At 48.7% G+C, this 15,672-nt stretch overlaps 6 protein-coding genes across 6 annotated transcripts; 4 read left to right on the top strand and 2 right to left on the bottom strand.

The window, feature by feature from the left end:
* Window positions 1–66: 66 nt before the first annotated feature.
* N7473_012638 (uncharacterized protein) lies at window positions 67–1,163 on the top strand (the record flags this gene model as incomplete). The annotated part of the gene is made up of 4 exons (XM_057158577.1): window positions 67–191; window positions 242–838; window positions 895–972; window positions 1,022–1,163. The coding sequence occupies 4 exons, from the start codon at window positions 67–69 to the stop codon at window positions 1,161–1,163; spliced, it is 942 nt and encodes a 313-aa protein (XP_057002531.1).
* Window positions 1,164–2,387: 1,224 nt separating this feature from the next.
* On the bottom strand, window positions 2,388–3,023 carry N7473_012637 (uncharacterized protein; the record flags this gene model as incomplete). The annotated part of the gene is made up of 1 exon (XM_057158576.1): window positions 2,388–3,023. One exon carries the CDS (start codon window positions 3,021–3,023, stop codon window positions 2,388–2,390), a length of 636 nt encoding a protein of 211 aa, XP_057002530.1.
* A 4,178-nt stretch (window positions 3,024–7,201) lies between these two features.
* N7473_012636 (bifunctional folylpolyglutamate synthase/dihydrofolate synthase) lies at window positions 7,202–8,872 on the top strand (the record flags this gene model as incomplete). The annotated part of the gene is made up of 5 exons (XM_057158575.1): window positions 7,202–7,219; window positions 7,268–7,417; window positions 7,470–8,365; window positions 8,431–8,585; window positions 8,649–8,872. The coding sequence occupies 5 exons, from the start codon at window positions 7,202–7,204 to the stop codon at window positions 8,870–8,872; spliced, it is 1,443 nt and encodes a 480-aa protein (XP_057002529.1).
* Window positions 8,873–9,464: 592 nt separating this feature from the next.
* N7473_012635 (uncharacterized protein) lies at window positions 9,465–10,873 on the top strand (the record flags this gene model as incomplete). The annotated part of the gene is made up of 4 exons (XM_057158574.1): window positions 9,465–10,195; window positions 10,261–10,644; window positions 10,706–10,774; window positions 10,825–10,873. The coding sequence occupies 4 exons, from the start codon at window positions 9,465–9,467 to the stop codon at window positions 10,871–10,873; spliced, it is 1,233 nt and encodes a 410-aa protein (XP_057002528.1).
* Window positions 10,874–11,195: 322 nt separating this feature from the next.
* On the bottom strand, window positions 11,196–13,507 carry N7473_012634 (uncharacterized protein; the record flags this gene model as incomplete). Its single annotated transcript, XM_057158573.1, has 5 exons — window positions 11,196–12,527; window positions 12,580–12,789; window positions 12,847–13,298; window positions 13,350–13,365; window positions 13,418–13,507. 5 exons carry the CDS (start codon window positions 13,505–13,507, stop codon window positions 11,196–11,198), a joined length of 2,100 nt encoding a protein of 699 aa, XP_057002527.1.
* Window positions 13,508–13,840: 333 nt separating this feature from the next.
* Window positions 13,841–15,627, top strand: N7473_012633 (uncharacterized protein; the record flags this gene model as incomplete). The annotated part of the gene is made up of 5 exons (XM_057158572.1): window positions 13,841–14,035; window positions 14,096–14,197; window positions 14,254–14,901; window positions 14,957–15,277; window positions 15,334–15,627. The coding sequence occupies 5 exons, from the start codon at window positions 13,841–13,843 to the stop codon at window positions 15,625–15,627; spliced, it is 1,560 nt and encodes a 519-aa protein (XP_057002526.1).
* Window positions 15,628–15,672: the final 45 nt, after the last annotated feature.

Here is a 15,672-nt window from a genome sequence, read left to right as displayed (position 1 = left end):
CTTCCAAGCTGCTCTGTTCTACCTTCGTCTACCTCTTGCTAGAGCTACCTCCTCGCAAGAATCATCATGGCACCTCCTTTAAGACCGAGTGACTTCGATGCTCGATTCCTCCGTCGCCTGGTAGGGACTAAGGTCACTACCATTTACGCCATCGACCCTCCACAAGAGCCATCGGCCGTTTCTCCCTCCGCGTCTGGCATCTCTGCCTCAGTGGCCTCCCTTCCTGCGGTTGCCCCTCCAGAGGTCTCCCCCCTCCGGCCTCGTTTACTCCGGCCTCGCATACTACGGCCTCACACGCTACTGCCCGTCCTACTACGGCATCATCCGCTACAGCACCTAGCCTTTCCTTCCCTGGCTCTCCGCCCCCGGGGATCTGCCGCTCGTGGATCATCGCGGAAAAGCTCTCTGAGAGAGCAGTCTACCTCACAAAGGAAGAATTCGAAATGGGCGTTGGGACTCCTATGACAGTTGGTAAATTCCTGTGCCACCTAGAGGAGGGTCCGGCGCATATAGCGTTCATGCGAATCTATTATCAGATTCCTATCACTGGGACTGAGGACGCTGATCTGGCTACACTAGTCCAGCAAATCCGTCCTCCTGAGGTGTGTGGTGAACGAGAAGCGTTTAGGCTATTGATGAGTCAAAAATGTAGCGCTGTTCCACGTTTCCTTGGTTACGACGAAAGTACGCAAGGGGAACATGATCTTGTTCCTGGTGGCTATATCAAGTATCTTGTATGGGAGAAGGTCCCTGGGGAGTCCCTTACAGAGGAATTCTTCTGGAGCTTAGATCTCCCTACACGTGATGATATCCGTGCTAAGTTTCGTGTTGCCTTTGAGTCAGTTTTCGCAAACCCAGGATGGGAGATGGAATGAATGCTAACACAATTAATAGAGAGATACTACGTTGCGGTGTAGTACCACAGATATCAAGGATCTCCAAAATCATCTATGATCAGTCTACGGGCAATGTGTACGTCAAGGGTTCCACAAATGCCGAGAAGATCTACTAACAAATTCAGTCGCATCTCGGGGTTTCGAGGGGGATGGCCAATCCATGATAAACTTCAATGGTCAGATACCCGGTATGTTGCGTACAGACTGGCTAAGCAACCAGAAGAGGAGTGGGACTGGCGTCGTCACCCGGAGAACTGGGAGTTATGAACTTTCAGTAATTCTGCAGTCAAATTGAGCTCTCGCTGCTTCTCTACCGGAACCTCCACCCCCATCCCTTCTCCGCTACCCTTTTACTCGTAGGTTCAAAAAACAGTTCTATAGAAAGACTATCGCAACATTTTAGACGGTAACTTCGCCGCATTGTCCCATGAACTATATGACAAACGGCTCTGTGGGCTTGCGTAACTCTTCCGATGCTGGCGTTCGGGCTGGGATAACAGGCAAATGGCTCACGTAGTCGATATACCAGTCCAGGAAGCTCATAAGCTTTCGTAGGCCATTCAGTCCCCGACCCCCTTGTCGGTAAACCCCGCAAACCCCGCAAACCCCGCACACCGTAGTCAACAGCACTAGCACTAGCATGCTGCCTACCGACACTTGAAACCTGAAGAGAAATAGGGCCTCAGTCAAAGGGTGATGCAAGTCGAAGCTTTCGTTTATTTTTCGGTGCCGTGTTTCCTACTTGGACACTACATCTCCCTTGGTGTAATTCAAGCTATTATTCTCGTCATTTACGAGGTGCCGACGAGAATCTAGGTATCTCTCGCCGATTGAGGTTTGCATCTTGGCTTTAAGGCGCGATTTGCCTTGTTCCCATGATGTCGCACTGGACCGAATAGTTCGTCCTTGTAGCAGCCCTGTAGCATCACCGGGCACTTTGACAGAAAAGGCTAATGCAGGTGTGTCATGCGAGGGCTGATATTTGACATCCTAGATCGCTGGAATTGATGTTATATGTTGTTCAGATACTGCCCACTAAGTAATGCGAAAAGGACGTCAAGATCGATCTAATCCTCTACTCCCCAAATGAGCCGTCCCACGTCATATCGTCCCATTCCACCTAATCTTGGAGCAGAAACTAATCCAATCGCTCTGTTCGGACGACATTCGGGTAAAGATAGGGCAATGACCGAGCAAAACTCCTTGCTTTATGCAGTGGAAGTTGAATGGAAGGTACATTAATTCACAAATTAAGAACCGACGGACGCTTTCTTATATCTCTAGATAGGAATTTGAAGATGGCCCTAAAGACATTTGTATTCGGATATCTTGAAGAACCTCTGATCAATGTTTCTGAGTAAACCATAGAGGTGTAGTGTTGTTCACTGGTCCCTGATTCAAAGCATTACATTCTACATAGAAGAAAACATTGCCTGACAGAGACAACGGGGAAATTTGTCTCGCCCCGGTTGTATGAAGTGGATGCCAGGATCACCGGAGAATACTCGATCCTCCACAAGCCTTGTCATCAACGAGCTGTCTGAGGAAGATCGTCTCTTTGTAGTTGCTGAGGAATCCATAGACACACCCCAGGTTCTGCATGTACATTATCGGTTGGGCGAGTATCTTCCTCAGGTCCCTGTCGAAGTCGATCTTATCGTCAATGGTATGATCGGGAACCCAGGGTACCTTGAGCTCCCCAACGTCTTTCAAATGGTGATTATTATCCTTCAAAATCACATCAGGTATGCCGCTGTAAGTGGACTGTACGCATCTGAAATCTGCGAAGCGTATGCTCTTTGATTGTGATTTGAAGATAGCGTTGAGAATGTCGCCGAAGTGTTTATGGAAGCGGCCTTGCACACCATGCTCGTCCCCAACCACAATGTTTCCGTGGGTGTAGGGGTCTCGTGTACGAAGTGTTAGGCCTAGGCACTCATTCCGCCAGGTGTGGCTCTCATGCATGGTCTGCACAGCACTCAAAAAGCCTGGCCATGGCTGAAGGTCACCAGTAAACTCGAGATCGTGTAAGGCGCTTGATGTTGTATGGTATTCGCCGGGTTCGAGCTTCGGCGCGGGAGACTCGACCAACTTCTTCGGGCCGATATGAAATGCGGAACGAGGCATTTCGAGAAATCGGGGCTTTGCGATGACGAAGACTATTAGAAACATCTTGAGTTAGCAGGCTACACTAACACTGATAGCAGAGAGTGCGTACGGAGTAACGGCTGAGCAGTGAGAGATTTGCTTGAAGGCTAACAGCAGGGCTATGTCAAATAGGGAGAGACTGTAGACGATGCGAAAAGTCGGAGTCAGACAGCTCGGATGTGTGTTGACTAGGTAAGAAGGAGCGCGTATCTCAACACGAGGACACGATAGACGTGTCTCTAACGAGACCAGGTTAGACGCGACTCTTTGACGGGACCATTGACAAACCGTTGGCAAAAATGATTTTCCAGATCTGGCAGATCATGACCCGCCAATCGACGCAGAACTTGCAACATGTTGTCCTGCAGCAACAACTATACAGTATTGACCTCACCCTAGTCGGAGTCTCCAAATGGACTTCAGGTTCTCCGCCAATTAGCTAATAAAGTCCATCTTGCGCTCATGTCAAGATGGAATCTCCATTACATCTGCCGGACGCGCAAGCGCTCTATACCGCGGAACGAAATATCGAATTTCTATTGGAATAATGTGTCACCATCGTTGAACACTTGTAATGTGTCTCAACAAAAGAGCAATGTACAAACTACGTAGAGATTTGAGGTACTAAATCTCAGGTTCCAGGATGGTTAGTACTCGACCTTATCAAATTCACGATACTGTTTTAACTACACAACGTGACACAGTCACATACTTGCGGACCGTCGCCTGACTTCAGAATTCGAATGGATTCAAAAGATCATACCACCAGTATATCATTTTGGCAGAAGGGTTGTTTTGAAGCACTGGCAAAGCAATCCTACCTAGGTATACCTTACGGCGTCACTTTTCTTGACGTCTCACCTCTTGTCAAGATATATTATACGCTAGTCTCTCCAGCTACCTACCAGCCAGCTTTACCTGGCTTTCTCTCATCCATTGAAACACATATTTATGACCTTTTTCTTATGCCAAACCTACGCCGACACGCATATTTCTGCTCTTATTCGCCCTCTTAGCGTACTAGCCTATGCTGTCTCTGTTGAGGTTTCAGCAGTCTTCAATGCCGCTGAGGCTTTGATGGATACCATGCCGTCCTCCCTGAGACACACTAGCCTTGTATGGTAGCGTGGACCTTCGGGAAGCGTGTATAGCGCACTTCCACTCAGGGGTTATCTTAGACCTAAACATCTCCAATATTATTTAATTGCAGGCTTGTGCCGTTCCCTTCATATCCTATCCTATTTTTACAGTCTCAGCTTGATTTCACAGCATTTCTGTCTAAGAGAGGGTAGGGACTCAGATGTATCAGCTATATATTAATAATATCACTACTACAAAAACACTATTCTAGTAATTGACCTAGATAGCTTCCAATATTCCAGAGAAATATGATGGGATCTGGTGGCTTGCATCAGCGTCAACCGACAATGCAATCAAGATCTGGGACTCGGCTACTCGCCACTATACGACGCACAAAGGGGTTACAGATAGGGTCGGTTCTATCGTCTGGTCGCATGATAGGATGCGGCTTGCATCAACATCAGTTCATGATCATACAGCTAAGATCTGGGATCCCGAGAATGGTCGCTGCATACTCACACTCAATCCAATGTTCCTTAGCCTGAATTTACCGAGTCGCCAAATTATTAGTTAAACAGCTTCACTCTTCATCCGAGAGGCCGCTATTGAAAGCGACCGACTGGTGGCGAACTTCGCCGCTGGCGCTGGGGTGGATGACTTTTGGGCCACGGTGGATCCTGACCAACATCACCTGGTTATATGCTACATCACCAAGGCGTCGAAGCAATTGCATGCCCGCTCGATATCATTCCGGCAGGTAGCAAAGTAGTGCCTCCAACCAACGTACAATCCCAGCATCACCAGTTGCTGGACGCCCTCTTCAACATCCGGGTCAACGATGGCCTAATTGAATGACTCAAAAGCAGCAGCAGCAACGGAAACTCTCGGTTCCTCCGCACTGCAGCCCCTCTGCCCAGCAGCTCAGTTGCAAATCTCCACGAGCGCATTCTCCACCATCACCCGCGTCATGCCACCCACAAACTTCTGCATCTCACGGCACCTAAGTTTGCCGACTGCTTAGTCGGTAAAGCAGACCTTATCCGGCTGCTCTTTGGCTCCGCAACAGGTCTGGACCTGCTACAAGTCTTCTATACTCAAGCGGGTATGCCCATCGCAGCCTCACGGCAACTAGCCGAGCTTTTCCGTCGCGTGCTTTTTGCAGCGCCAGAAACAAAATGAGCCCATCAAGTTTGATGAAGTAAGCGCAGGGTTCGGTAAAATGACGGGATTTATCTTGGAAGCGCTCGTGACCTCGGGAGTCCCTTTCCAGTACACCTCCACCGACGTGTCGGCTTCGTTCTTCAAAGCCACACGCCAGCGATCCTAAGGCTCCGGTCTCTCAGTTGACTTCGAAGTGCTGGATATTGAGATACCTGCAGGATCCCTTCCACACTTGCATGGTCAATTCCACACCATCTTGTCAACCAACTGTCTACACGCGACGCCGCCTCGGCAAAGAACGTGCGACGACTCCTTCGACCAGATGATGTGGACGGGATGTTTCTCGCGCTGATCGAGATTACTGAGCGGTTTTACTTGCTGGATCTGGTCTGTGGGTTGTTGGATGGGTTGTGGCGGTTTGTGGACGGGCGGCGGCATTGTCTGGCGAGTGAGGCTTTTTGGAAGGATAGTCTCATTGAGGCGGGATTTGATCAGGTCGCTTTTACCAAAGTGCGGGTTGCGGGAAGGAAACGGAACCCTCAAGTCATTGTTGCGTGGAATGGGGAGTAGTTGATGAGGGAGCATGGATGAGCTGTGCGCAACCTTCAGATCAACGACCATTCAAGGGCCCTCAAATTATATTCTTTCCAGGACTTCAGCAGGGTTATGCTTTCACCATATCCCTCTTCGAAAGTAGAAAGCAGCCTATCTGGCGTATTGATTCTCTGGTTGTCTACTGCTCTGGCTTTCCGGGAAGGTGTGTATGTGCCTATTTGGCCTGAATGATGTGCGCTTTTCCATAGAAAACTGCATACTAACTGGTCAAAGATTTCTTAGTGTACCCTCATAGTCGCTCTCTGTACGCAGTAGGACTGTCCGTCTGATTTCTGAGTTATCGAAGGCGCCCAGGTTTACCATATTATGGGTGTAAGCCAGCAGTGAGTCTTTTTCCGTTATGATTGCCTTCGACTTGAAGCAAGAGGGAAACGGCGGAGGGGTGGAAGTGAAGTGGAAGGGGTGTGGGAAAGGGTGAGGGCTACTGGGAGCAACTGCCTGAAATTAAGGACATGGTGTCTGCTCCCGCATCGCGAAATCTTTCCCTTGAGCAAAATGTATAAAGGCACATCTTGGGGCAGGGCTTCACCCCTCTGGGTGAAGAATATTCAGGTGGGTGAACTGTCGCCTGAAGCCGCCCGAACCAGCCTGAAGGCCGACTGCGTAAAGCGGCGAGCCGCCCACGACCGAACGATAGGCGCTAGGTGAGCATCGCCATAGTATGGCTGTTGTATGATTTTTTCTTCTTCTTCTCAGAGCCATTCTTATCTTTATTTAGCTAACGGCTGTATAATTCCCGGGGGTGGCCAAAGTAGTGTATTTGTGGTGCAGAGGACAGTCACGTCAATATATTCCCTGCGGTAAAAGTTGGGATACCCCTCGGGACCCCTGGGATAGTTACGTACCACCTTACCACTCAAGTACAGTAGCTAGGAACAAGCTACCTTGTGCATAGGGCGATATTGTAGTAAGTTACTCATAACGTACCCCTTTTGACCCTTGACATATCCGACTAGGCTGCATCAGCTGGATTTCGGAGGGATTTATCGAGATCAGGAAATGCGGGTGGTGGGCTTATGGCGGCAGAATATTATGTAATCAAGTCAATCTCGATTCAACCTCAGGGTGTTCAAACGGGTTGCAGCTCTCAAACACTTCCATGCGCAGTCAGTCACTGTATGTCAAGGCTGACTGACAGTTACACCGTATTGGATACCATACACATTTCAGATCACCCACTTCTCGCATGATTTTGTTCCCGGTTAACTTCTCGTCTGCTCCGCTTTCACCTTACTTTGTTGCCAACTTCCTTCTTTGATGATCTCTTGCTTGGGTCCATAATTTCCCTGAGCACCACCACAATGAGGCGTAGCTACGAGGTACTTGAATGATAAAACGGCACTACCTTTAAACTAACAAAGATACAGAATGCCTTGAGGCTCCTTGAGACAAGAAGGCGGAAAGCCCGACCGAAAACCCCCGCGGTACCCGCCCTGCCTCAAGATTCCACGACCACTTTGAAAGGCGTACCTAGTTTGGTCGGAATGAGGGAATGGCTGCAGGCACTGGGACACTCTGTAAGGATCCTTCATGATAAACCTGCCATACATCACCACTTACTAGATCTAGGAAAATGACGTCGACAACCTGAATATAATCCATGTTACTGGCACAAAAGGGAAGGGCAGTACCTGCGCTTTCACCAGATCCTTTCTTTATACACATGGCTTGAGAACAGGATTCCCAAAGCGAATCGGACTATACACTTCCCCTGATTTGCAATGCATCCGGGAGAGAATACAGATTAATGATCAACCAATCACGGAAGATCTCTTCACGCGGTATTTCTTCGAGGTCTGGGAAACTCTTGCGTACCCAGAAAGAGCTGCAGAAACCGAGGGCTCAAGACAACCACGTTATCTGCAGCTTCTGGCTTTGCTAGCATTTCATACCTTCATCAAAGAAAATGTCGACGCAGCGATATTCGAGACACACCATGGCGGAGAGTATGATGCCACCAACGTGATACGGAAGCCTGTTGTGACTGCGATAACATCTCTGGGGATGGACCATGTTGCACAACTCGGTCCTACTGTCAAGGACATCGCTTGGCATAAATCGGGTATTTTCAAACCCGGAGCACCTGCATTCTCTGTTATACAGGAGGCTGGACCTAGTGAAGTTCTACGGACACGTGCGACCGAAAGGAATACTGATTTGACATTCGTCTCTCCCTCGAACACCCTCCCTGTCAACAAGAAAGTGCTAAGTGCTCCAGTACAACGATTAAATTGCTCTTTGGCTATTCAGCTAGCTAGCAGATTCCTACAGCTCAAGGATCCCGAAAATGTACTCGATACCGATGACATATCGAAGGGCATCAACAATTTCTCGTGGGCTGGCAGATTTGAGGTGATAGACAAAGGCAGTTCACGATGGTTCTTGGACGGTGCGCATAACACGCTGAGCCTTGAGCAAGTAGCAGAGTGGTTCTCAGAGAACCTACATGCTGCAGATACGCCAAGGTAAGTTCATATAATTTTATGCTGTTCGTGGTCATTCCTCATTTGCTAACTCGTATGCAATCCAGATACCGTGTCCTTATATTTAGCCACTTTTCTGAAGAGCGCGATGGAATTGATCTAATGAAATGCCTAGCTCATGCACTATCTAAGCACGACGCGAAGCCTGATCATGTTATTTTCACTACGTACCACGAGAGAGAAGATGGGACTGTGAGAATAGGTAAGCAAATAGAGACAGCCCATCTCACTTTTTGGGGTATTGAACTAATTATCCACTTGGCAGACAAAACACTCAAAGTTCCAGAGACACCTTTCCCGGACCTTTGCACGACATATTCTTCGCTTTGGAAAGAAATTCATCCCCATGCTACAGTCTCAACTGAACCAACTATTGAGGGCGCCATCAGGCTTGCGGAGCGAATCAGTATAGAACAAGGTGGCATGCATGCTTTTGTTACAGGGAGCTTACATCTTGTTGGAGGGGCACTCAGTTTCTTGCGTCCCTAGATGTACGATTGAATTTCGATCAACTTTGCCTATCATGGCTATTCAGTATAGTTGCCACTGCCTTTCCAAATATCACAGCCCCAATGATTATTCTTCCACTGAAGCAAACTACAACAACAACGTCAGAAGCAAGAAGCCCATGAAGTGATAGTATCCCATTTGTCGAACCGTATTCATATTCCATGCTCCAACCGTCAACGGACCGTTAGATCCTGCGCGAATTGATGGAGCTTCGGGACGCAACTCTTGAAGCTTTCCCGGAGTAAAATAGACTGTAGCAATAGATAAATATATTCATGTTGATAACGGAGATTTTTAATGTTCGTGTAGTTATTTATTAAGCTAGTCGTTTAGAAATGTCTGGGTCCATTTTTTGGTTCTCGAAAGTGAATCGTTACCCGAGGTATTTGTGTGTCCCCATCGTGTCCCCATGTTCCCCACACTATCCGGTTGCCCCTGATCGATTAAGGACAGTCTCCCCACACAACCCAGCTCACTCTAGATCAGTCTCAACAAGAAATTTTCACATAAATACAATATTAGCCGATAATTTGTCTTGTAATTTTCCACCGGAATCTAAGATCGCTCCAGAATGTCATTCACCATCACCACCTCCCCCAATGACGATTTCGCGCTTATCGAAGACAACAACCCAGACAAAATTTACGCGCAGTTCGAACAATTGCGCAGTAAATGCCCAGTCGCACATACCTCACAAACCGGGGGCTTTTGGCTTCTGACACGATATGACGACGTAAAGCGTGCTGCCTCCGACACAGATACTTTTATTTCATCCGTGAAAGCAGTAATTCCAAGCGACCCACGAGGCATTCGCCGTCCACCGCTTAATACGGATCCACCAGCTCACACACCTTACCGCACAGCGCTTGATCGCACTCTTAAACCTGCGCGGTTGAAGCGACTTGGTCCGATCCTTGAGAAACACGCACAGCGAGAGCTTGACGCTCTACTGAATGCCAGTTATTTGGACGACCAAGACGGTGACAGTGAGACCCCAGCGGCTCAAATTGACATCTCTGCTCAATTTGGTGCGTCTTTTGCTGCCTGGGTCGAGGTGGCGTGGTTGAACCTTGAAGATGAGATTGCACCTGTTCTGGCGACCACGGCGGCCAAATGGGTGAATGCGTGGCGTCAGCAGAATGCCGCAGAGACAAGCGCACAATCTGCGCGGCTCTATGATCTAGCAAGGCAATTGTTTGCTGATCGAAAGAAGTCAAAGCGGGATCCAGAATCAGATCCAGCTTCCTCGCTATTACTCGAAGTTGGACCAGATGGACAGCCGTTGGATGACGAGCTTCTTATGTGAGTACTGATCATGACGTGTTACTTATCCTCTGCAGAATACGTGCTGATTGAGTCGCATGCAGTGGTGCTCTTCGCCAGTCACTCGTTGTCGGCATGGTGGCTCCTCCAATCCTGCTGGGCGATATGTGCGCTCATCTCTCCCGCGACCGAGATCTACAAGCCAAGCTTCGGGCTGATCTATCACTGATACCTGCTGCTGTGGAGGAATTCATTCGCCTATACGTGCCATATCGCGGATTCTGCCGCACTCCCAAACACGATATCGACCTTCATGGCCGTACGATACCGGCAGGGCAGCCGGTGACAATGACATATGCAGCTGCAAATCGTGATCCGGACGTTTTTGAGAATCCTAACACCTTTATCCTTAATCGGGAAAACATCAACTCACATCTTGGGTTTGGAAGAGGGAGACATCGTTGTGCGGGGATGCCTCTTGCTAGAATGTAAGATCTTCAGACCTTGTTAAATAGAGTGGGGAGGTACATCTATACTAACACCAGACAGGGCTCTGCAAATTGCGCTTCGGGTGATATTACAACACACGGAGGACTTTGAAGTCAACGGACCCCTTCAGTATGCGGGCATGCCGGAGATGGGAATCACAAGCTGCCCGTTGCGTGTAGTGCCAGCACGTTCTCAGTGATGGATGAGAAGGTTGTATATTCTTCGTAATCCGCTTATATTGCTGGACCCAGCCCCATGAATTCATACACAGCCAAAAAATTTTGACTTAATTCAACCTATATTTCAGTTCTTCGTACTCCGCTACTAGTAACCTTGTGCTATATGAGATTGCTTTGCGCCAGCAAAACAACGGTCTAGTCTTGTTCACTTTCAATATAGCTGGGACGCAGACGTATTTCTCTCGCAAATATGACTTCTTAAATAGCGCATTTCGACGCTTCCTTCTCAATCAGTATTTTTGCTGTAGGTCTAGCTATAGGTCTAGGGATACATAGAAAATTGTTCGTAGTGGAGATTCTTCGCAGAGAGTTCATTTCATACGCTCTATCCAAGCCCCAACAACCTCTTCCATCTCCTCAGCAACACTCCACTGCAATGAGAGAGACCTGAAAAAGCTTCGAATTGATGTCAACTCATACGAAAGATCGCGCAACGGTCCTCTAGCAGAAATCCCGTCATTCACGAACGACAGAGTCTCGTTAGGGATGGTATGCGGTCCTGAATTATCTACTTGTTCATCCATGGTAGCAGCCTTAACAACGGCCACCCAGTCTATTGTAGATGGCAGAACCACTTTCCCGGCTCCTGCCAAAGCAAAGGCACTGTAGGTGGTCGCTGCAGCAAAGACAGCACCGGGGACATTGATATCATAAGCCATCCCGAGCGGGAGGTGTGTAGCAAGCTCTTGGAGTTGCGAGGCATGCAGCAAGGCAATACGCGCATTCTTGCTTTGGGCCCAGCGGCGTGGATCTATACCCTGTTCATCGCGACTGTCGCCTCCAAATATGCGCTGTGGGATCCCATGAAGAGAACACATTCGGCGGGTACCTCTTGCGGTGCTGACAACCAGATCCAGACATATTGTGTGCCACTGCAGCATTGCGACCGCTTGGTCTGGCAGGGATAAATGTTGGTTTTGCATTATCTGTTCCCGCAGCCTCAGGACCGCATTCCCGATATCTTTTTTCGAAGGTACCCCTACTGGTGCCGGTTTCGTTCGAGTTGCGTCTGCAACCAGGGACCGGATACCTTCGAGAACAATCTTGTGTTGAAACAAAGAAACACTGGACTGCGGGCTCATGCTCATAGTCGTCCTGTTGTCTTTTGAAAAAAGCGTGTGGAACACGTCGCAAAAACGAGAATTATTTGACGGTAATAACCGGCAGTTGAGACTCGCCTGGATCCAGTCCTCGGCCGTGGCCGCATTAAATATCGACTCGTCGCTTGGCAGAGTGAGCGGGTTGGCCATGTGTCGAGCAAATGTCGGGTTACCACTGAACTGTGACACCACGCCATCCACGATGTAAAGCCCAAGCAAAGTGCGAAGTCTAGTCTCCTGAGCGATCCAACGATGCCAAGCCTGCAGGATTACTTCAGGATGCGCGTCTGGAGAGGGCAATGGAGGTTGCTCCAGTCCTTCGTACATGCCGCAGTGACTAGCCCAGAAGAGCGCTAACCCATGAAAGACTTGGCTGGTGGTTCTCAGAGTCCGACTTTTGGACAATGCAGCATATATTTGACTAAGCAGCATTGTTTGGACAAGGCAGACTCCATTGCATGAATCATATGGCCTTTTTTGCAGAATCATTGTGTGCCATGATGTTGCGACGGCAGTGTGAGCGAGCTGCCAGAGAGCATCGGCCTGCTTTTGTGAGTTTATCTTCCCTCTATTATTGACGACTGGCTCAACTCACCTTTAAATTTGCATCTGTTGTCCCTAAAAACAAGGCACCAAGTGCAATAGCATTCAGCAAAAGAGGCGGGGGACAATCTCGGAAAACAAATGTTCGTTGATGGATGACAGGAAACATAGGCACTATAAATCTGAAGAACATGTGCAGACTGCTGTCCAGAAACCGCGAAGTGAGTCCTACCAAGGCCGATGGAGCTGTCACGTTGGAGAACTAATTCAAAGTCAGCGGGCCGTTATGTTGTTTGACTTGGTGATGATATAGAATTACTGTCTCGTTGATGAGCCCGCTTAGGGACTGGATCGCTCGCTCCCCATCTTCTGCGATGCTACTGCGATTTGATGGTGCGATACCCCGCCCATCAGAAGTGACCTGCAAAGGAGTTGGAGGAATGCTGAGGGTCTGCGGCATGAGAGAGGCCGGTTGGTTCCAGATGCCAGGGTCAATTGCCAGGATATTCTGCAACAGGCCCTCGGAGTCAGGCCAGAGCAGCGAGGAACAATCTTCGAGTGACAGGGTATCCTGACTCTGGTTCACGAACGAAGCCTCACCTGGCTGTTGTTGCAAAGACATCGGTGAAATCGCAACATCTTCTGGGGTGTCTCCAGCTCCCATTCCTGGATGGAAATCACCCCGATGGACGCGCGCATGTCGATTTAGCACATCCTGGCGAGCGAAGCATCGACCACAAACTGGACATGTGAAGGGTTTGTCACCGCTATCTGGAAATTTTGTTAATCTGGAGTTCCCCACTTTCGCAATGTAGAACCTACGGATTCGTTCATGTCTCTATAGAGGCTTCTTAGCCGTGAGTCTCCAAGAAGTGAGGCATGTAGCTTACCTGGAGATGTTCTCGTTTTGTGTACCGTTTTCCGCAGACATTGCATTCCAAGTCGAGTTTCTTGCGCCGACGGGGAAGGGATGGAGGCATTTCGATATGAAGAAATACACAACTTAAAGGCTAGACACACATCGTGCATGTGCCCCCAGTCTCCGTGCTGAGATGAATCTGAAATGAGGTGTCCGGTTCCCCAGAAAGCGGTGGGGAAAAATTCGACCACTTCACAGGGCCTTTGCGGGGTAGCTGGCATGTTGTGGGGAACCACGGGGAACCACGCTTCACGCTTTTCAATTTGTCCCCAGGATTTCCCCCAACCTTTTCCCCACACTTCTGGCTAAAGAGATTCCAGATCAGCATAAATAGCAGAAATCCCCATTATGTTCATCTTTCCAGAGTCCCGGTTATCCAAATACATTCTCAGCTATGACGACTAGCTTGGCAGTGACTGACGACAAGACTTCCGTCGCGGAGGTTGAGATTGCAAAGCATGAACCCGCTCCTGTTCGCTCTACAGTAGCTCATTATGAGCCGGTTACCGAGGAAGAGAAGGCATTGGATAAAAGAGTCAACTTGAAGTTCGATCTCTGCGTTATTGTCTTTCTCTCTTTGGGCTTCATTGTGAGCTGTTACGCGCTTCCCCCCTGCACAGCAAGACTCGTTGGCTAACCCCGATCATAGCTTTTAGGCATTGACAAGACAAACGTCGGATTTGTCGCGACCAGCACATTTGTCAAAGATGCCCACCTGAAGCCTAACGATATTCCGAATTCTTTGTCCTTGGTAGATTTCCATTTTTCAACAGCACACTTCCGAGTTGGATACTGACATTTAATTAGTTCTCTGCCACATATGTTCCTCTCCAGCCTATATCAAGCATAATCGGTCGCCGAGTGGGAGCAAAATGGTGGATTACAGCTTTGATGACTGCCTTTGGAAGCATCTGTATCGCACACATGGCAGTTAGAAGCTCCTCGACCTTCTATGCTCTACGTTTAATTCTCGGAGTTGCGGAATCCGGTTTTACACCAACTGCTTATTATTATATGTCGACATTTTACCCGAAATTCTCGCTGGGATTCCGTATGGGTATGTTCTCGGGCATGTACGCAGTGGCGGGCGCATTTGCTGGCCTTCTCGCATACGGCCTCCTTCACCTGGAGACATCGTCCCTTCGAGGATGGCAGATGCTGTTCCTTGTGGAAGGTATCATAACGGTCGTTGTGGCTTTGGTTGCTGCTGTTATAATGCCGGCAGACATTTCTAAAGCTTGGTTCCTGACGGAAGTGGAGAGAGCGCACGCGTTGCGTCGAATGGAGAGGGATTCCCAGACGACCTCTGATTCCGGAATTAGGGATGGTGTTGACAGTGATGGTGACCTATATACCGCGAAGGATGACCAAAAGATCACTATGCGAGACATCAAGGACGTGTTCATGGATTGGAAGAAGTTGCTGATTATTGTGTTCAATATTCTCAGTGTGCTGGTGAGATTTGATCTTGTTCCCTTTTTATTTTATTGGTTACTGATATTTTTTCAAGCCTGTCACGGCCTTTACCACTTTCCTACCCCTTGTTGTTCAGGGCATGGGTTACAGCGGTATTCAAGCAACGCTTATGTCCGTTCCACCTTTTGTTGTGGGAACCGCTGGCTTGCTGGCTATCGTCTATTCATCAGACCATTTCAAGGAGCGCAGCCTTCATACTTGCTTTGGAATGGCACTTGGTCTGATTGGATGCCTGGTTATGGCGACTTCGTCAAATCCGCGACTGAGATATGGCTTTGCTCATGTTTGCCTTTCTGGAGTATTCGCCGGGGGCCCTCTGATCGCAGTATGGTTGGCAGGTAACACGCCACAGAAGGTACGAACTCAACCGGATCGTTGGAATTGTCCATCTACTGACACAATTAATTATAGGGACCGAGAGCGATAATTCTTGGCCTCAATGGCTGGTCTAACATTGCCGGTGTGATCGCTGGACAACTATTCAAGCACTCCTACGCGCCTTCGTATCGCTACCCCCTAATCGTCACAATGATCTTGATTGCTGTTGGCATTGTCGGATTCTGTAGCGTACGAGGACTCTATATGTTGGAAAACAGGCGTAGACGCAAGGAAATCGCTACTTGGGACCAAGCCCGATTTGCGATGGAAGAGTCAAGCACAACAAGAAGAGGCGATCAACGTCACACGTGGATCTATAGCTATTAGTCTGGCTCAATGCCAGTTAATATGGCATGCACTAGTATTTATGAG

The sequence above is a fragment of the Penicillium subrubescens genome, assembly GCF_028828155.1.
Source record: "Penicillium subrubescens strain IBT 31985 chromosome Unknown utg000011l_segment0_segment0, whole genome shotgun sequence".
Taxonomy (NCBI): Eukaryota; Fungi; Ascomycota; class Eurotiomycetes; order Eurotiales; family Aspergillaceae; genus Penicillium; species Penicillium subrubescens.
Note: the sequence above shows the minus strand (reverse complement) of the source record. Positions and strands in the feature narration are given on the sequence as shown.